The sequence below is a fragment of the Syzygium oleosum genome, unplaced genomic scaffold (genome assembly GCF_021117445.2).
Source record: "Syzygium oleosum isolate NSW1041296 unplaced genomic scaffold, Sole_v2.1 Sole_v2.01, whole genome shotgun sequence".
In the NCBI taxonomy this organism is placed as follows: domain Eukaryota; kingdom Viridiplantae; phylum Streptophyta; class Magnoliopsida; order Myrtales; family Myrtaceae; genus Syzygium; species Syzygium oleosum.
In genome coordinates, this window is record NW_026607485.1 from 20945313 (window position 1) to 20966500 (window position 21188).

A 21188-nucleotide genomic window follows, 5' to 3' on the forward strand; every position below is an offset into this window, starting at 1 on the left:
TGGTACTTCTTTCAAGAAGGTCAAAGTTATGCCAATTTATGGTTTGAGGGGGCAACTTTGATGGCAACCGGTCAACTCATTACTTCGGTGAGTATCTCACTTCCCAAAGACGGCGTATCATTCTTTATTTTATCTTCAAGCGAGGATGAAGTTGATAAGAACACTTAAAACAACATCAATTCAAGAAATATTTATATGAACTTTTTAACTATAAGCGATATTCAATCATCTTGAGAAACAAATAGAGATATTTTACATAGCGTTATTCAGACGAGGTAGTCCACTAAAATTCGACGTAAACAAAACATGGCAACATGCAAGACTGTTTTTTCGACTGTCAAAGGCAGGAAAAGCCAAATTTCTTATGCCCTACTGTCTTCTGCAAGTAAAAACTCGCATTACAAGCGAGTGCGACAATGAAAGAGCAACGAACACGAACCTCAGTCTCTAGCAGCAACAATGGAGGGGAGGAGAGAGAGAGAGAGAGAGAGAGAGAGAGAGAGAGAGAGAGAGAGAGAGAGAGAGAGAGAGAGAGAGAGAGAGAGAGAGTTGTATAGAAATGTTGCCAAACTCGGGTTGGGATGCAGAGAAAAAGCGGATGGATGGGGTTGTATTTAAGCTATGCCGACCCCGGGAAGAGGCATGTGAGCTTCGGCATCTCCTGGGCATATTCCCGAATCTCTATGTTTAAGTCAACCCTTCATTTACAAACTTGCATATTTAAAAAATAGATCCAGCTTACTCTCTCTCTCTCTCTCTCTGATATACATTGGTTTTGCTAATCTATATACTCGTTGACACGATTAATATTTTAGTACATCACTAGTCACATGATGTCCCATGCTTTTTATCTAAAGGACAAAGACGGAAGTGTAATTATCTGATCCGAAAAACCGATTTTTCAAAGTGTCATTTCAAATGATGTGAATGGTAACGTCTATCACACGTCATATCATAAATGATTTTAACGGTCGATATATTTTAATTCTATTTCGGAAACACGAATTTGAATATATCTTATATTATTCAAATATTAGGAACAATCCCTTACTTGATTAAGGTATACGTCAAATTCGTGTTTGCAGTTTCCTTATAGCTAAGTTCGAGATTTGGAAATGAGCGGCGACAAGGGTAAAGTATCGGAACTAATCACATCCATCATATAATCTTTAAAAATAACTAAAATATATAGGACACTTTTGTTTGGTTCAATTTTGGGCAAGAATTAGATCATATTTGTCTTAAAGGCAGGTCTCAAGTAAAGTCAAGTGAGACATGAAGGATTACCAGACAGAGAACAACATGAAGCATCAGCTCTCACCAAGCATGTTTCCACTTGATGTCCCTTCATCAGATTCGAGCGTGCATCCAATTTGCTTTGGTCCTCGCCAAAATAGATTATTCTCTTCCCAAAATCCCTACTACCAAAACAATTCTCTCTCTCCCCTCCCCCATATTCAACCGCCACTGCCGTGTCTTCAACCACCACAAGTGGTGAAGACCACCGCGAGCGCCGTCACAGAATCAGCACTACAAAAAAACAAGGATTTAGCCACGGAAATTAGCGACGAATAATTTTTCGTCGCTAATTTGCGACGGAATTTGCGATGAATTTTGCGACAGAAAAAAATCCATGGCTAATTTGCGACGGAATTTGCCACGAAAAAAAATTCGCGGCTAATTTGCGACAGAATTAGCGACGAAAAAAAATTCGCGGCTAATTTGCGACAGAATTAGCGACGAATTTTTTTCCGTTGCTAATTTGCAACGAAAAAAAATGTCGTTGCTAATTTGCGACGGAATTTGCCACGAAAAAAAATTTGTGGCGAATTTGCGACGGAATTAGCGACGAATTTTTTTTCTGTTGCTAATTTGGGTCGGAAAAAATGTCGTAGCTAATTTGCGACGGAATTTGCCACAAAAAAAATCCGTCGCTAATTTGCAACAGAATTTGCAACGAAAAATTATTCGTTGCTAATTTGCGACGGAGTTAGCGACTTATTTTTTTCGTCGCTAATTTTGCGACGTAATTTGCAACGAAAAATAAATTCGTCGCTAATTTGCGACGGAAAATAGATCCGTCGCTAATTGTCCCCCTCGCTACTTATAGCCTTAATTTCTCTCTCTCCCTGCTAATTCCTCATATCCCTCTTCGTTGTTCTCCCTCCCTCTCCCTCTTTCATTTCTCTCGATAAAACTCTCTGCACGTGCGCAAATCAGTCTCGGTAAAGCTTTTCTACCGGTAAGTGACGTGGCTAATTCGCCCAGATCTGGGCAAGGTCCAGCGGCCTCGCCCGTGGCTGCCGCTGGACCTCGCCGCAGATCTGTGCGGCGAGGTCGAGCGGCCTCGCCATGGCCGCCGCTTGACCTTGCCGCAGAGGTCCAACGACGGCCAGATCTGGGCGGCGAGGTCGAGCGCCGGCCTCGCCATGGGCGCCGTTGGACCTCGCCGTCGCAGCGAGGTCGAGCGGCGGCCTCGCCATGGGCGCCGTTGGACCTTGCCATCGCGGCGAGGTCGAGCTGCGGCCATGGCCGTTCGACCTCGCCCAGATCTGGGCGAGTCCAACGGCGCCCAGATCTGGGCGCCGAGGTCGAGCGGCCATGGCCGCCGCTGGACCTCGCCGCGAGGTCCAACTGCGGCCATGGCGAGGCCGCCGTTCGACCTCGCCCATGGTCGGCGAGGTCCAACTCGCCGGCCTCAGTCGGTCGCCGGACCGGCGAAAAATATCTAGGAAAAAAAAATTCGAAAAAAAAAATTTCAAAAAAAATTATTTTAAAAAAAAAAATCTGAAGTCATTTTTTTTTTGTAGGTACGTGTCCATTTGAAAGTCTCACAGATAAAGTGAACGTTGCAATTCTCATCAAATTGAGCACTTTCTACTACAAAGATTTCAGTCAAATACTTGGGTAAGTCTTCTTGACATAGTAATTGTTTTATTTTTTTCAATTTCAAAGTAATTGTTTCGTCAAAAACAAAATTTTAATTTTTAGAATTTTATGGTTTTAATTAAGAAAATTTTATGGTTTTAATATTTTACGAGATTTTGTTATTTTTATATAGACACAATGCAAAGAGACAGGGCTTGGATGTATAATAAGAACTTACCTGGACGTCGAGAATTGACCGATGAGTTTCGTACTGGGTTGGAACTATTTTTGGACTTTGCTAATAGTAAATATGAGTTGATGGATGAAAATAAGTTACGATATCCGTGTAACAAGTGCAGTAATGGTAAATTTCATGTGTGTGATAAAGTTAGAGAACATCTTTGTAGATTTGGGTTTACTCCGAGCTACTATAATTGGACTTGCCATGGTGAACTATTTATATCTGATGAAGGATATCGAATAAGTGATCAATTTTCAGTTAGGGAAGAATGTAGCTATTATGACCAATTGAACCCATACCAGAGGATGGTGATTGATGCAGCTAGTCAGAATGTTGTTTCAGATTCGAATCATGCAAGTACTAATTTTACTCCTACACTTGAACAATTGGAAGAGATAGGAGTAACAGGTTTTGATGAGAATGTGTGTAATGAAACGTTTCCATCTAATCAGTTCTGGGAAATATTGAAAGCAGCAGATGAACCTTTATGGGCAGGTTGTGACAACCATACTCAGTTATCAGTGACAGCAAGATTGTTAAATATCAAGGCAGAGCATAATGTGTCTGAGAATTGGTTTAACTCTTTTGTTGAAGTAATGCAAGAAACAATGCCTCATGATAACATCATGCCAAGTGATTTTTACGATATGAAGAAGTTAGTGGATAACTTAGGTCGTCCAGTTGAAAGGATTGATGTATGTAGTAGGGGTTGTATGTTACATTAGAGAGATGATGAAAATGCAGAATCTTGCAAATTCTGTAGCCAACCTAGGTACAAGATTAACAGGAGGCAGGGTCGTAATCAGAAGCGTAGACCATGCAAGCAAATGTTTTATCTGCCTTTAATCCCCAAATTGCAAAGGCTTTATGCGTCTCAAGCCACTGCTCAACACATGACTTGGCATGCAAATCATGAAACAGAAGAGGGTCTAATGTGTCATCCTTCAGATACAGAGGCATGGAAACATTTTGATAGAACATACCTTGAGTTTGCGATAGAGCCTCGAAACATCAGGTTAGGTCTCTGTGCTGATGGATTTGCCCCATTTGGAAAATCAGGGAAAAGTTATTCATGTTGGCCAGTTATCTTAACTTCGTACAATCTTCCACCCGGTATGTGCATGAAGACACCTTATATGTTTTTGACATTGATCGTGACTGGCCCGCAAAATCCGAAAAAGTTGATAGATGTTTATATGCAACCATTGATTGAAGAGTTACAACGGCTATGGAATGAATGTGTCGTTACGTATGATGTTTCTACTAATCAAACATTTGTAATGAAGGCTGCTCTTCTTTGGACGATAAATGACTTTCCAGCTTATGGAATGTTATTTAGATGGAGTACAGCTGGGATCTTAGGATATCTGATATGTTTGGAGAGATCGAAGTCATTCAGATTAAGACATGGTAAGAAGCCTAGTTATTTTGACTGTCACAGACAATTTTTACCGATGAATCATACATTCAGAAGGAATAAAAAAGAGTTCATCAGGAATAGGATTGAAAGAACTCCTCCACCATTGAGGTTGACCAGTGATCAAATATGGGAGTGAGTGCAGGACTTTCCAACTGTTATTGAAAACCCTCATGGCACAACTATTGCGTACGGAAGTACACATAAGTGGACTAAACGCAGTATATTTTGGGATCTACCATATTGGAAGGCCTATCTTATTCATCATAATCTTGGCGTCATGCACATTGAAAAGAATATTTTCGACAATGTCATAAATACTGTGATAGATGTCACGGGAAAAACAAAAGACAATTTAAATGCAAGAAAAAATATGAGAGATATTTGTGATCGGCCAACATTAGATGTGGATGCAAGCAGCAGGGGACCAAAACCAAAAGCAGTTTGTCAATGGTTGAAATCTGTGCGGTTTCCTGATGGATATGCTTCGAACATCAGGAGATGTGTTGATTTGAACGAATGCAAGTTAACAGGATTAAAGAGTCATGATTGTCACATATTTATGGAAAGACTAATTCCAATAGATTTCAAGGAACTTCTACCAAACTTTGTATGGGGCGCCATTACAGAGTTAAGTAATTTTCTTCATGATATTTGCTCAACAGTGTTAAAAGCATCACACATGGAGAAACTGGAGAGAGACATTCCAATTATTCTTTGCAACTTAGAAAGGATATTTCCTCCATCGTTTTTTGATTCAATGGAGCATCTCTTAGTTCACTTGCCTTATGAGGCTAAAGTTGCAGGTCCTGTCCAATTTCGATGGATGTATCCATTTGAGAGGTAAAAATTTTTTCAAAATAAATTTCAAAATACTTTATTATATATTATGTTATGATAAACTTCTTTCTATTGTAATTAGATTCTTATATCATTTGAAGAAAAAAGTGAAGAATAAGGCATGTGTTGAAGCTTCAATTTGTAATGCATATATTGTGGAAGAAGTGACAACATTTGCATCATACTATTTTGAGCCGCACGTGCAGTGCAAGAGGCGGAGAGCAGGAAGAAATGATGAGGGTCCCATTGATCCCAATTGCAAATCATTCTCTATTTTCAATTATCTCGGTCGACCAAGCGGCGCATGTAAGTTTCGTTGCTTAACAGACGAAGAACGGCAGGCAGCTTATACATATATTTTACTGAACTGTCCAGAAGTGGAGCCATAATTCGAGTAAGTGTATATTTGCAAATATATGTATTGCGTGTCAAATATTTACTAATATATAAATGTAAATTGTTAATAGGATTTTTCAAAATTCAATGTATGGACTACCATCAAATGAGTTTGACCGTTTGTGCGAGGAACAATTTACAGCATAGTTCAAAACATATGTAAGTTGCCTATAGACCAAAACCAAGTTATTAATATTTTATACATCATTTAAATATATATTATTGACTTTGCGTGTGTGATCTTAGGTTCACAGTAATCATGATGAAGTTGAAGAGTAAGGATTGCTATATTATCTGTCATGGGGTCCAAAGTCAAGCATACAAACTTGGTCAGCATATTTCATAAACGGGTATAATTTTCACACTCAAGAATATGGAATGAGAAAAGCCACAATGAATAGTGGTGTGTGTGTTCAGTCATCCAATTGTGGTAGCTCAAAAGATGATTTTTATGACTTGTTGGATGAAATCATGGAGATAGAGTACCCCGGACCATTAATGCGGGTTGTGTTATTTAAGTGCATGTGGTTCGACCCTGTCAAAAGAATGAAGGTGCATACGAAGTTTAATTTGGTTGAAATAAATCACAAGAAAAGGTATATGAAATATGAACCATTTGTGTTGGCACAACAAGCAATTCAAGTATATTATGCATCATATCCTGGTTTGAAACGTGACAAAGCTGATTGGTGGGCTGTATGTAAAATCAAAGCACGAAGAAAAATCGAGGAACACTGGAAGGATACAGCATATCAACAAGAGGAAGTTTGTAACGCGGTTGAAACTGAGGAATATATAACATTCATACTCTACGAGATCCATGTGGAGCAATGATAGATGTAGATCTAACTGAAATTCGCGAATCAAATTTAGAAGGTGTTGCAGAATCTGATTTTGAGACAGAGGATGATGATGATGATGATGATGATGACGACGACGATGACGATGATGACGATGATGCTCAAGAAGAAGATCAAGATCAAGATGAAGACGAAGACGAAGGTGAAGATGAAGATTTAGATTTTTGAGACTTTTTACTAATTATGTCATAATAATAATAATTATTATTATTATGACAAGAGTTTATTGTTGTTGTCATATTTGTTATTGTTGTTGTTGTTGTAATTATTAGTATTGTTGTTGTTGTTGTTGTTATTATTATTATTGTTGTTGTTGTTGATTATTATTATTGCTATTATTGTTAATGAAACGTTATTGTCGGGAAAAAAAATGAATTAGGCGTGTGTGGGCTAGTAGAAATGAAATTCGTGGCAAATTTGCGACGGATTTAGCCACGAATTTCATAAAAATGCCCACAATTCATTTTTTATGAAATTCGTGGCTAAATCCGTCGCAAATTTGCCACGGATTTTGTCACGAATTTTGCCACGAATTTCATAAAAATGCCCACAATTGGTCGGAATGAGCTGAAATTTGATCGGTCAAGTGGAAACGGCCCTTTGATCCAAAATCACTGCCTTTGACGCAAGTCGTTTTTTGGTGTTTCGGAGTCATTTAAATGGGTTTTTTGGCAAAAAATTATTCTGGTGAACAGTGTTTTCCGTGAATTTTTAGTTTTTTTTTGCGTTTCGGAGTCGTTTCATTATTATTTTATTTATATCTAGGTTTGAAACTATTTCCAAACCTTCTTTGGCCTAGGTTGAAGCCTTGGCCATCGAGAATTTCTGGAATGGCTCCCTTCGGGGTAAAACCTTATAATTACTAGTTCAAAACTTACTGATTTCCTTGTTGAAGTTGATATATTCATTTTAAAGGGATATGTGCACCATAAATCATAAAATTTGTTGTGAAAGTGTAATTAAGTTCTAAGGCTTTCAAAACATGCAATCAAATTTTAAAACAAGTCGAATTAGAGCAATTAACAGAAAATGCTGAGACATTGACTAGGATTAATGAAGCCTATGTAGATGAGAAGGGGAGACCCTATAAAAACATCAAGTTCGTTCTCATTCCACTCTCTTGCTCATTGAATTACTACGTGTCACTCTTTTGTTTATTTTCGTATGATTCCTTTTGTTTTGAGCAGGATCGGGCACACATATATACTGGATGATCCTTTTGATGACCCTGACCAGCTCGATGAGTTCTCCCTTTTTTACTGTTGTAGGACCAGAAATTTAGCTCGTAGATATTTCCGGACAGCTTGCTTTTTTTCAGGGGTCAAGTTTCTCTCTTGCTCTCAATAACAAAATGGTAAGCTTCACGACGTACGTTATTCTGTGTCCCTAATACATGTTCATAATTTTTTACATTTTTGTCTAACCTTGCAACTTGTTAGTATAAACGTGGAGGTCACATGCGTTGTGGTGATGCTTCACAAAGAAAACCAGGCCCTTCCCCTTCCTCATCCTCGTCCTCGTCCGTTTCCGCTTCCCCTGCCCTTCCATCTAACCCTCAACCAGTACATGGACACATTGGCCCTTCCTCCGACCCTCAAATGCGAACTGAATTTACTTCAGTTCCATCGCCTTCGGTTCCACCTTCTTCTTCAATGCAACACTCGAATTATGAAGAAGATAACCGATTTATGATAGCCCCATTTGGAGATTCGTAAGTACTTCATTTTTTTAAGTATATGTAAATTATTATGGATGTCAACTGAATTGTCCGTATGCGAGAACGGATGCTACGTATGTTGACATCGTTATAACCCGTTTGCAGATTCACGGATGCTACGTATGTTGTGAGGAGACTTAATAAAATAATCAATAACTGTTGGATGTGGCAGTATAGTAGTTGGACCACCGCTCCAAAAGAAGTAAAGGAATTATGGTGGAATGAGTTCAAGGTAAATTTTGTCCTTCTATTTCCTCACAAACTAAGTTCGGTTTAGCATACTGAGTGTACAATTGTTTTTCTATTGATTGCTTGCAGCGGAAGTTCAGATGGGATAAAGCGGAAGAGAAAGAAGTTAGAAGAATTTTTAAGAAGAAAGCCGGTGATCACATGCGAAATGTGATGAATAGAGCAAAGAGAAGTCAAGAAAAGCCGGATTTTATTACAGCTGACAATTGGGCGGAAATTAAGAGAAATTGAGACACCGAAAAGCATAAGCAAATCAGTGAAATAAATAAGAAGAATCGAGCTTCTAGTTCTAGTGAAGGGTCTGCCACATATGCTGGGGGCTCTATCAACATCGGGGAGCATAGAAAAAGAATGGTAAGTCTTTTAAACATCTTGTAAGTTAAATCAATGATTACTCATTTATGTTTATATTTTGTAAGCAGATGAATTGGGGACGGAACCGACATTTATAGCTACATTTGAACGCACATTTCAGAAAAAAGATAAGACATGGACTGGCAATCGAGCAAAAGCTATTAAGGTATGTATGGTTATATTTTGTATTTATATATATGAAGTTTTTTTATTTTCATCTATATTGTTAATGTATGACAAATATAATGAACTTGTAATGAGCACTGCTGCTGCTAGTGGTGATGGTGATGGTGTTGTTGCGTCCGAGCCATCGGTTGACAGTATGGCATTATGGGTGGAATGAGAAGAGGTCAAATATTTGGGATGGGATCCTTGTCAAGGATGTACACAACGTCGGCTGCTGCAACTTCATCCTCCAGTGCGGCTTTTTTAAGGGCACAACACGAGGAGCGAACGACCCAAGAATTGAACCACCTGAAACATTTACTTGTACAGAAGGACAAAGAAATAAGAGGAGTGAAACAACATTTGCAATTAATCATGCGACACCTCAACCTCGATCACGATGACGTTCCTCCTGTACCTCCCACTAATCCAGTAGGTGATGGGCACAATGATGATGATAATGAGATTGCTGATGATGATGATGCTGATGATGATGATGATCCTTGCTAGTTAAAATTTCCAAGAGGTACTTATATCTTTATGCTTCTGCTGTTGAATAGATGTGAAAAAATTAAGAGGGGTTAGGAGTTGGATATTGTGATGTTTGCACTGCAGATGGATAGGACTTCGATTCTTGGAGAACACTATAGACTACGTGAAAAAACTTCTTGGCAAGATCAACAGTTTGCCACAAGAGAGCGAATTGGCTAATTTAGTACTTTGTTCCATTTCTTCTTTTTGGGGTTTGTTCTTGTCTTGATTGTGATTTTCTATCAATGTTAAATATATACTCTATAATTGCTGTTAATTAGATTTCAAATCGAAATCGTCCCTAAACAACATTCGTCGCTAAATTATTCATTAAAATTCGTCGCCAAATTCGTTTCGGAATAATGTCCGCGGCAAAAGTCAAAATTTTTTGTGGCAAAATACTGACCAAAAAAAAAATTTTGGTGGCAAATTAGCCACGAATTTGGTAAATTAAAAAAGAATCAAATAAACGTCATTAACCAGTTCAAACGGCAGTGCTTGTTCGGAGAAATGTTGATAAACCACTTAAATTAAAGTTAGTAATTTCATACAACTGATTTAGAGTGTAATTAAGAAAGGTAAATAAAGAATGGTAAAAGATAAACAAACTACGAGAAAAATAATTTTAGTAAATAACTCACACGAGAGTTGACAACTCAAAACAAGTTGGTAATTTAATTGGAGAAGAACTTGTAAGATACTCTAATAATAGTTGGTATTTTCTTAAAAGAGTTTGTAAATTTAAGTTGTTGCTAGGAGTGCAAGTAAAAGTTTTTTAATGACGACATAAGTTGGTGAACAAAAAAAATCCAAATAAACATAGTCGCCAAATACTAATTAGGTGTTAATTTAATAGGAGAAAAGTGGGTAAGTTCACACCAATATAGGTTGGTAATCTTTAAAATGTGTTAGGGTAATGGGTTGTTAATCGAGACAAATAAAAGTTGGCAACTCAATAAAAGAATTGGTAAATTATAAATTAAACATTAGAAAATAACTCAAATGAGAATTGGTAATTTAATATGATAAAAATTGATAAGTCACTCTAATTTAGATCGATAATTTCATATAAAAGTTAAAAAATTCGAAAAGTTAATGAGTTATGGAGCTAAAAGTTGGAAAGTTAGTAAAAATAATTAGTAATTACCAAATTAATAAAAATCATAATTTCCATAAAAGAAATAAACCAATAGAAAAAGGTCACGGCACATTTCTTTTATCAACGATTTATTAGCGAGACAAAAAAAATTCCGTATCTTATTTGCATACCCAAGCATGTTCGATGGGTGAGACAAAAAAAAAAAGGCCCATTCGATGGGGAGGATAAACACAATCTCTTGAAAGAAGCATCAGACACGAGACCTTGAAGAAACAAGATTTTCTTAGGATTCGTTTGTATCGCAGAAAATAAATAGTTTGAATATTTTTCCTTAAAATGATTACTTATATCTCTTTAAATAATTAATTAATGGAAAATATTTTTATTATCGACGATAATTTATGTCTAAAATTTTTTATGAATGATGAAATTATTTTTTGTTTATTAATTTTTGTAAGTGATACAAGAGATCATTTTTAGAATAATGTTTTACAAATTATTTATTTTTCGCGAAATAAACGCACCCTTAATATAAGAAGATGCGGAATACCGAGTTTAGCCCTTGAGGAGAAACAATTAAAAGAGGGACATATATCATTTTTAAGTTCTAATCCATCACAAATAACATATTTCGTAGCGAAATTAAAGAGAAATTTCTTTGTTGACTACAAATTATTGATCAAGTTGCAAAAAGCGAACCAATGTAGCGTGAGAAGCTGACAAATCCATCAATTTTATATGAGTTGACCATACAAAACAACCAAAAAATCAAAAGAAATGAACAGACCCGCATGCAGTACGAGCAGTACTTGAATGTTGTTGAAGCTCGCGAGGTCAGAGCGCATCAACCGTTAGATCAAATTGTTCTTATATATATGGCATCGACATAATTTAACGGTTGAGATCAAGTGGGCTTGCATGCAGTATGTGAAAGAGTGATATTTTATCACATTGGTTTCCTATTTAACCATCAATTAATCGAACTTCTCTTAACTGTTCATTGACACCATACCGGTACGAGATAGTTGAGCCAAGTTGCGTCAATCAATCAGTTTGGCATGCTTTGCTTTTAGAACAAAATAAAGGGCTTAATTTTACCATATCAGAAGATAAATTAACGGAAACAAAAAGCGAAGGGAACCTTCAATGGTAGTAGCTAGGGTCTCAAGATAATGATGAATCTTGTTGTAAAATTAATGTGGAAACGCTAATAGGGTATTGTAATTAAATCGATGCGAAATCACGAGAGAACTAAATGAGGAACAATAAATGGACGTTAAAGATTTGCGTGATTCGGTCCAAGTGTTGGTACCTATTTTACGGGGAGAGCCAGTGACAAATAAAACATTAATAATCGGAAAATCAGAGTTAGAATTGCTCCTGAAACTGAAGACGGAAAAATAAAGGAGGTGAAAATGAAAAGATATTAATCAGAGGCTCATGAAGACAGAAATATTCTTGCCCACACTTGGAGCACGTGAATCCACTCTATCGAAATTGTACAAAGTGTGGGTCCCCGTGGTCCCCACATGAATGAGTGGTTGGGAATAAGTAGACTCATAAGTAGGGATGAGCATGGTTCCAGGGTAAAATCGGGAACTGGAGAATAAAACTGGTGAGAACCGGTCTGGCTCTAGGTTCTAATGCGCCCCGGTCCAATTCTCGGTTCCATTTTTTTTGGATTTGAACTAGGAATAGGGAACCAAACTGGAGAAACCAAAAAAACCCTAAAAAGAAGCCTTTTACTTTTTCCTCATTTAAATTTTTTTTTTGTCAAATCCTCATAAGAACTTAGATGTGCTTATCTATAGAGGGGTTTATACTAATCTTTCTTGCTATCAATAAGGATCAATGTTCGTGAGGTCGTCTATAGTTGAAATAGGGATTACTCTTACAAAGAGATCTAATTCTCTACTAATAGTCACTTATAAAGTTCTAACAAAGGGGGGTTAGACTGAGACTTAACAATAAAGGTTTTCAGATATCAGCGGCTATATAGAGCAACAATAAAGTTGGATATCAAACTAATTTTCCGAGACCATTTGATCTATTCTAGTTTCATTTCCTGAAAACAATCATATAACATTGGTGTTTGTTGTAATATATATCATTCTATGTCATTGATAGACTAGGATAAATAACCCTATAGTACGTTATCCGGTGAAAATATTCGATGGTGGGTATCATACTATCGCAAAATTCCACGTCGCATTAAATATATTAATGGTAGATTTGTTGTGCCCATTAAAACTTATTGGAATCCATGGACCTTGTGCTTTGTAGGATTGTAGATATGGCAATTAGTATGGTCATGATCTTCGCTGGAGATTGGTGAAACTTATGTTGTCACATGTTAATATGTATAGTGATAATCCAGATTTTAATCTCTTACTTGCTTTAATTATATGAATGCCTTCTAATAATATTATGTTATTGTTGTGTATGTGTGAAGTTGATGTATCAAGATAACATGTCAAAGGAGGTGGAGGGATATGAGGAGATGACTCCGATAAATGCGAAGGATATGGATGATTGAGGACTAAAGTTCTATAATTTAGGTTTTGTGTTATGTGTTTGGAACTTTTTATTATTTATTTTATTTTACGTGTTCATCTTTTATAAATTGTTTCTATTGACAAATTAGAAACTTTCATTTTTATTATTGCATTTCATTCTGCTTAACTAAAAATGAAACAAAAAAAACGAACCTGTTAGACCCTAGAACCGTCCTTGAAATCTGTGACATGGTAGGTTTTAGATTCCAGGAAATGCATAGTACATTCTAGATTCTAAAAAATATGGAACCTGTTCCGACGGGTAGAATTCACGCTCCAAGTAGAACCTGTAAGAAACCTATAACTGCTCACCCATACTCATAAGCTCTTTGTCTATTCTTGAGTGCATCGTGAGTATGTAGCACTGTCAGATTTATTCGAGATTGACACGTGGCATCAAAATAGAGCGCCCAAATTGGGCACGATTATTGGGTGTATTTAGAAGAAGACTTTAGCAATGATATTTTCATAATAACAATAATTTTTTTCCATCTTGATATTTAGAACGTTTTCTTCTTATTCCACAACTTGTTATTTGGAATGCTCTAACTATAATTGTTGAGGAAGCTGTTAGAATTGAGGAAAATGGAACTATCATTAGCATTTTCGAATAAGTTGCACCACATTAGGCATACCTCCTGGAAATGCCTATATGATTTCCCTATTATATCTTACTATGTAAACATCTAATATCCTGCATTCCAGGATCTAACAGAAAAATAAGGAAAACTAAAGCATACACCGCTGGTGGTAAAAACAATCCCACGAGCGATTTTATCCACTCTTAATTTGAGAGTTTCGACCACCTGCTCTTTTATTATCATCAAATCAATAGTTGATAAGGTCGCTTATGGAAAAATATTATCTTTTTAATATAATCATAATATACTAGTATTGGTCCATAAATAAATGTACTTACAAATGCTTGCTTGCTTGTCTAGTGTGAAACCAGTGGACATGTCTTTTCAAAGGCTTACACACATTCGTCATTTTGATGCAAAAATGTATTATCATGCAATCAAATGGCGCATTTTTTTTTATGTATAGCAGCGGTTTGCACAAACTCGACGAGTTGACTTTTACAAATTAAAGGTCCCCTCCTCGTGCAACCATTTCATCATCAAAGAACTAACGATAGATGAAAGAGAAAAGAGAGAGATGTTGAATTAATATATTTGCAGTGCATGTAAATGGTTTATTGTCAACGGTACATATTAATATTGTTTAGAAAATCCTAAACCTATTACACTTTTAATAAAAAAAAAATTCAAGAAAATATTAAAATATTATTAAAAATCGTTCACTTTCATCGCCGACAATGTCACGTGAGACGGCCGTTGTCCACGTTAACGATTTCCGGCCAAATTGGCCGAATGACTCAATTAGCAAAATATGAAAATGTTTATGACTTTTGACAAAAAAAAAAAGATTTAGAACTGAATTAACAAAACTGTAATAGATTTAGGACTTTTTGGATAATTTTTCCATCTTATAAGCAAAACCTGATCGTCGCCCGCCAAAATCTTTTGACATTGCACAAACTCAACTAGTTGACTTTACAAATTAAAGGTCCCCCCTTGTACAACCCCTCATCATAAAAAAACTACTGATAGATGAAGGAGAAAGAGAGATGTTGAATTGATATATTTTTGACGCATGCAAATGGTTAATTGTCAACTGTATACATTAATATTATCCAAAATATCCTAAACCTATTGCACTTTTAATGAAAAATTCGAAAAAAATATGAAATTATTATTAAAAATTATCTACGTCAACAGCGGTCGTGCTGCAGAGGACTCAATTATTAAAACGTAAAGTGGTTAGAACTCAATTTGCATAATTAAAAAAATTTAGAGCTGAATTAGCAAAAGTACAATAAGTTTATGACTTTTTAGATAATTTCCGATCTTACGAGCAAAACCTGATCCCCACCCGCCGAAATCTTTTGACATTGCACAAACTCAACGAGTTGACTTTACAAATTAAAGATCCCCCCTTGTGCAAACCCTCATCATCAAAGAGCTAACATATTTTCCTTATTTGTCAACGGTACACAATATTAAATATACCAATGGACAACTTATGATAAGAACATAATCCTACTCATGGTTTGCTAAAATTAGAAGCAATGCACGTTTCACTATCTCAATGACTTTCCAGGGGCTCGAAGTTGACATCGGTGGAGGGTCAAATCAAGAGAAGTAAAAACAAACCCAAATGAAAAGTCAAACATATCTTTTTTTTTGGTAAGGTAAAAAGTCAAACATATCTTTGTCTTTCCAATATCCTCTGGCAATAAATACTGGCAAAAACATCACCATGGTCACTGTCGTTTAATGGGTTTGTGATCATGTCACTAAACTATGATTTACATTCCTCAAACCATTAAAATTTTTAAAATTCCTCTTCTTCATTGCTAATATTTCTTTGCAATTTACAAGTTGCTCGGATGAGATAAGCATTCCATTTCAAATGGTTGCCGACTTGCAATGGATACCATTTTGCTTTTTAGAAATTCTGCTCGTGTAGGTGGGATCTGCCTGTGGCCTCCATGATTTCCTTCTTTGAATTGGTCGAATGACGCTAGGTGCAGTTTCTTCTTCTCTTGGGGTTGTGTTGGTCACGTCCGCAAATGATCTCACTCATTCACGTACGAATTTTTCTTTTTACGAAGGTGAGCACAGTGATTCTAGTCTCGATCAAACAAATTATTAAATTAGTGAGTTGAAGAACCGCGAAGACGGCGCTTGTTGTCTTTTATATTAGCGAGTCTATAGCATTTGTAGATGGCAAAACGTGATGTCACTTCTACTTGTATAAACGAACTTAGATGATACACATACAACTTCCGAGCCATAAATTGAAAGATGGAAAAAGAAGAAGAAGATACCAACATTATTTGTGATAATTCGAGTATTGATTAATAGAAGAAAAAATGATGTACACTAAGGCTTCATTTGTTTTGCGGAAAATATTTTCCAGGAAATTTTCCTCATTTTTCGGTATTTGGTTCGCTTAGGAAAATTAGTCAACTTTTAATGGTTTCCTAGTCAACAAAAAAGTTTTTCCTACCAAAGCTTAAATTCAAAATAATGATTTCCTCTTTCAAAAATCGGAAATCATTTTCCCGGGACACCAGTGCCCGGGATGCTAGGCTCGGAAATTGCTGACATGGACGTTGATCGTCTTACGTGGCACAGCTAGCATTGACGTGGACAACTTTTACAAATCTTTTTTTAAATCGAATTTTTTATTATTTTTCTGTTTCTTTCTTCCTCCATCGGTCATCGAGCCTCGATGGCAGCCTACGACTGACCATAGGAGAGGGTGATTACTGGCCTCGGGCAAGGCTCGAGCTCGCCGAATCTAGCAAGGTGGCAAGGTCAAGCCTCAAGCTCACCGAGATATGGTGAGGTCGAGCTCACCCGAGGCTAGCGAGGTCAGCCCTCACCTATGGCTTGTCACCGGCCATTGTTGAGGCCTAGCAACCGATGGAGGAAGAAGGAAAAAGGAAAGAAAGAAAAGATAACAAGAAAATAAAAAGTAAAAAATATTAAAAATTTTGATTTTTTTAAATTACAAAAATTATCTATGTCAGCGCGGCCGTGCCATGTAAGACGCCCGGCGTCCATGTTAGTAATTTCCGACCAAATAAAATTTTCCTTACCATATGACGGAAAATATTTTCCAGTTTATTTTCATATCTCAACCAAACATCGGAAAATATTGCCATTTTCCTAGAAAATGAATTTTCGGAAAACATTGTTCCAGAAATGTTACATTTTCCACGAAACAAACGAAGCCTAAGGTGCGTTTGTTTCGTGAAAAATGAATGATTTGTAAAATATTATCCTAAAAATGATTAATTGTATGGCTTGAAATAATTAGTCATTTAAATATGTTTTCATTATCAATAATAATTTATGTCTACGTATTTTGGTGGACGATGAAAATATTTTTCGTTCATTCATTTTTGTAAGCCATACAAGTTGATTATTTTTACAAAAATATTTTTCAAATCATTCATTTTTCGCGAAACAAACGGGGCTAAAATAACATATTCAAAAGCACATTAAACCTAAGAGAAAACGGCTAAAGGGAAAAGGAACACAAAGAGACATGATCTCTTCTAAGAAAAACAACAACAACAACAAAAAGAAAATTTAATAGGGTTGAGAAAAATTGGAAAAACTAGGACCCAAAAGAACATAAATGAGGAATGTGATAAGGACAACAACTGTCCCTAAAATTTAATCAAATGTGCGATATGGTCCCTTAACTTTTAATTTGTTCAATGTGGTCTCTGAACTTAGAGTAAATGTTCAAACTAGTTTCTCAACTATATGGAAATATATAATGTTATCATGTCAAGAATTTAAGTTCAGAAACATTATTCAACATTTTCATATAGTTCGGGCACTAATTTGGACATGTACCAAAAGTTGAGGGACTACATTGAACAAATTAAAAGTTCAGAGATGATATTGCTCGTTAGGTTAAAGTTTAAAGACCACATTGAATAAATAAAAGTTTATGAATCTCATTGCATATTAGGTCAAAATTTAAAGATCATTTATTGTGTCATTTTCCCATGAGAAATAAAGATATTGAATAGTGTAGTCATCATTTACATTAGTTATCAACTACAGGAAGAAACGAGAGAGAGACAGAGAGAGAGATCTGCTTTCTGAAATTGAGGTCATGTGCATGCACAGTGCGAGTGTCTTGGGCTTGATTGCCTCTTGAAAGCGGTATTTTCAAGGCTTTGAGAGCTATCAAAGGAGGCTTGAGTTTGGCTTGCTATTTACTTAAACTGAACTCCAAAGCCTCTAGCATCATCTCCAGCATCTACGACGCATATACCCTTAATTAATCCATAGCCAAATCGTATCAAACTAACTTCTCTCTCTCTCACTTTCACACACACACACACACACATGCACACAATATGCAAATGCCATTGTTCTTGAGAAGCACTTGAAGTCCAATCATGTATATAGCACCGTTGGCCACACTTTCACATGGAGGTTCAATCTTTCGTGTAATACTAAATATATTAAGATTGGTCATGTATAGGCGAAGAGTATGTTTAATGTTATCCTTATCTAGCTTCGTACTCATGTGGGTTGCTTGTAATATAATTTCACTTCCACAGTTCTAGGCAGAAATTTAGCAATTACGTTAAGGGAATCTATGCATATGAAAGTGCAAACATGATGTATTGGAGGATTGAAGGATGTTTTTAGTAGCTGGACAACCTTAACACTGCAAATATTAAATGAAATCGAAAGCCATGAAGACCTAGGGAAGGCTTCAAATGGTGAAGCTGTCCACGTTAGGGCAGCAGACGGCAGATGGGTTTTCCGCTCCTCCCCGATAGTTTTTATTTTAGGATGATGATTGGGAGTTGAACACCTTTCCTTTGGTTCTAGCTGGTTTAGACATTAAGGCTGCGAATGACAACCATTCTGTTTCAAAAATCAATTTCTAGCTTTCTATTTCTGTTTTTGGATGAGTTTCTGAGCGAAAAAACACGTTTGATAACGATACAAAATTTCTGATCCCGAAACAAAATTTTGTTTAATAACGGCACAAAATTTCTCCCTCTCGGATGATTGGCGAGTGGACAGTGGACGGATAACGGCGACAGACGGCGGGCGGCGAACGATGGCAACAAACGGCGGGCGGCAGACGATGGGGGGAGGTAGCGGCGGATGGTCACGCGGCCAGTGCGGAGGATGGCAGCTGGAGGCGGCCGGCGTTGTGCAGCGCAGGAGGCGGGTGACGACCGGCGGTAGGAGGAGGGCGAACGATGGTAGCAAATGGCGGGCGGCGGACGGTGGTAGCGAATGGCGGGCGGTGGGGGGAGGCGACAGCGAACGACAATGCAGCCAGTGCGGAGGACGATGGCTAGAGGTGGCTGGCGTTGGGCAGGGGCAGGAGGCGGGCGATGGGGGGAGGCCGAAGGTAGCCGACTTCCGACAGTGGCAAGAGGTGAGCGACGATCGATGGTGGGAGGGGGGCGGCGGCGGCGAGAGGCGGGCGGCCGGCGGCAGGAGACAGTGGCCGGTGGCCGACGGGTAGCAGCCCATAGTGGGCGGCGGGGGGCGGAGGGCGATCGGCGGCGGGAGACGGTGGTCGGTGAACGGCGGCCGTCGGCAGGGGACAGCGAATGACAGGAGGCGGCGACCGGCAAGTGGGCGGCGATGGGCGGTGGGTGGGCGACTGGCTAGTAGCGAGGGCGAGCGATGAGAAGAATTTCTCATTTTTGTTCCAGAAATAGAAAAGTATAAAATTTTTACTTCTTATTTCTATTCCAAGCCTATTTCTGAAATCAAAATTTGTTCAAGAAATTGAAAAATGAAATTGCATTACCTAACGAATTTTTGTTCCAAACTTGTTTCTAGAATAAAAAAATAGAAACAGAATGATTATCATTCGCAGCCTAAGAAATTGGTTGTTCATCTTAAAACCCTCATATAATTAAATCTTGGTTCCTTAAACATAATTAATATGGAATAATTCGATTTACAGAATATTGATTACACATGACACCACAAAAATAAGGTTATGAAATATTTTAAACTTGCTTTAAATTACTTCCTCACAAGTGCCCGGGGAGCACTTTTTAACAAGAATATTTCCTTCAATTTTACGTCGAACGGGTCATTATTCAATTAATCAGAATATTAATAATACCATTCCAATTCTCATTACTAAGGTGCCAATTTTCTTTCTAAGGCGTTGCATAAGAAATATTATATAGATACAGTCCATTCACGTGCATTGGGTAAAACTCCATATATAGTGTAACGGGCTTAATCGCTAGGCAACTCCGAGTGAAAGATGTTTGTGACTTAAACTGGTGATTCGCCGTGTCCAAACCAAACATTTGACCACTCAGTTAATATCTCAAAATTTTAGTAAAGCATTGGCTAAGTAGTTCTTGGGCAAGAAAAACGTAGATCAATTAAAGCTCCGTTCGTTTGGCGGAAAATATTCTCCTTTTGAAAAATATTTTCCCGGAAGTCATTTTCCTGGAAAATGTTTTCCCGGAACATAATTTTCCGGTGTTCGGTGACCAATATGAAAAAGTTTCGGAAAATATTTTTCACCGGTGACCGGGCGGCGGCGGGCAACCGGCGGCGGCGAGCGGCGACGGCGGCGGCGACCGGCGGCGGCGGCCGCGGCGGCGGCGACCGGCGGGCGGCGGGCGGCCGGCCAACGGTGGTGACCGGCGATCAACTTCTTCTCCCACGGAAAATATTTTCCTTCCCATGGGCAATTTTGCCTTCAATTTGGGGGAAAATGATTTCCTTTTTGTGAAAAGAGGAAATCATTTTCCTCAAAACAATAAAGGATCTGGGGGTGGAGAAAGAAAATGTTTTCCCACGGAAAACATTTTCCGCCCCCGAACACCGGAAAACGCGAAAAATATTTTCCGGAAAAATATTTTTCCGCAAACGAACACAGCCTAAATTCGATGACGCTTGGACGTACGGAACACAAAATTAAATAATAGCTCTAATACCAAATGATGCCGGGACGTGTTGAACGAACAAATAAATAAAAGGGTTTTTCGATCTTGGCAAGGTTGAAAACTCCTTTATGGAGGATAGGAAGGAAGAAACTAGATAACCTAGATCCCTTTAGTCGAGTCTCCACATTGGCAGGCCACTTCAAGGATACAAAAAATCTCTTCACTCACGAAGCTTAGGAATCCACCAAAAGGGACAGACAGAAGAATAAAGGGAAGATAACAAGGGACATAACCCAAGAAAAACTTTATTCAATGATTCAATTTGTGTTCTCCAATGAAAGACCCACGGGATATTTCATAGCCGAGAACCTATGATCCCTTTGAATAACCTCCAAGTAAAGAAAACATAACCT

General features: G+C 37.7%; 2 protein-coding genes across 3 annotated transcripts; both read left to right on the top strand.

Annotated features, from left to right (window-relative positions):
- The first annotated feature begins 7888 nt into the window (after positions 1-7888).
- Positions 7889-8841, top strand: LOC130140403 (uncharacterized). 2 transcript variants are annotated; one of them, XR_008818414.1, is made up of 3 exons: positions 7889-7976; positions 8445-8571; positions 8658-8841. XR_008818414.1 is itself a non-coding variant. In XM_056319711.1 (3 exons), exons 1-3 carry the CDS (start codon positions 8221-8223, stop codon positions 8817-8819), a joined length of 402 nt encoding a protein of 133 aa, XP_056175686.1. In that variant the 5' UTR covers positions 8137-8220; the 3' UTR covers positions 8820-8841. The 2 variants fall into 2 exon arrangements, 1 of the variants encoding a protein (XP_056175686.1); XM_056319711.1 differs by lacking the exon at positions 7889-7976 and adding an exon at positions 8137-8333.
- A 10148-nt stretch (positions 8842-18989) lies between these two features.
- On the top strand, positions 18990-19379 carry LOC115688375 (transcription elongation factor SPT6 homolog). The gene has a single exon (XM_030614173.1). It carries the CDS (start codon positions 18990-18992, stop codon positions 19377-19379), a length of 390 nt encoding a protein of 129 aa, XP_030470033.1.
- Positions 19380-21188: the final 1809 nt, after the last annotated feature.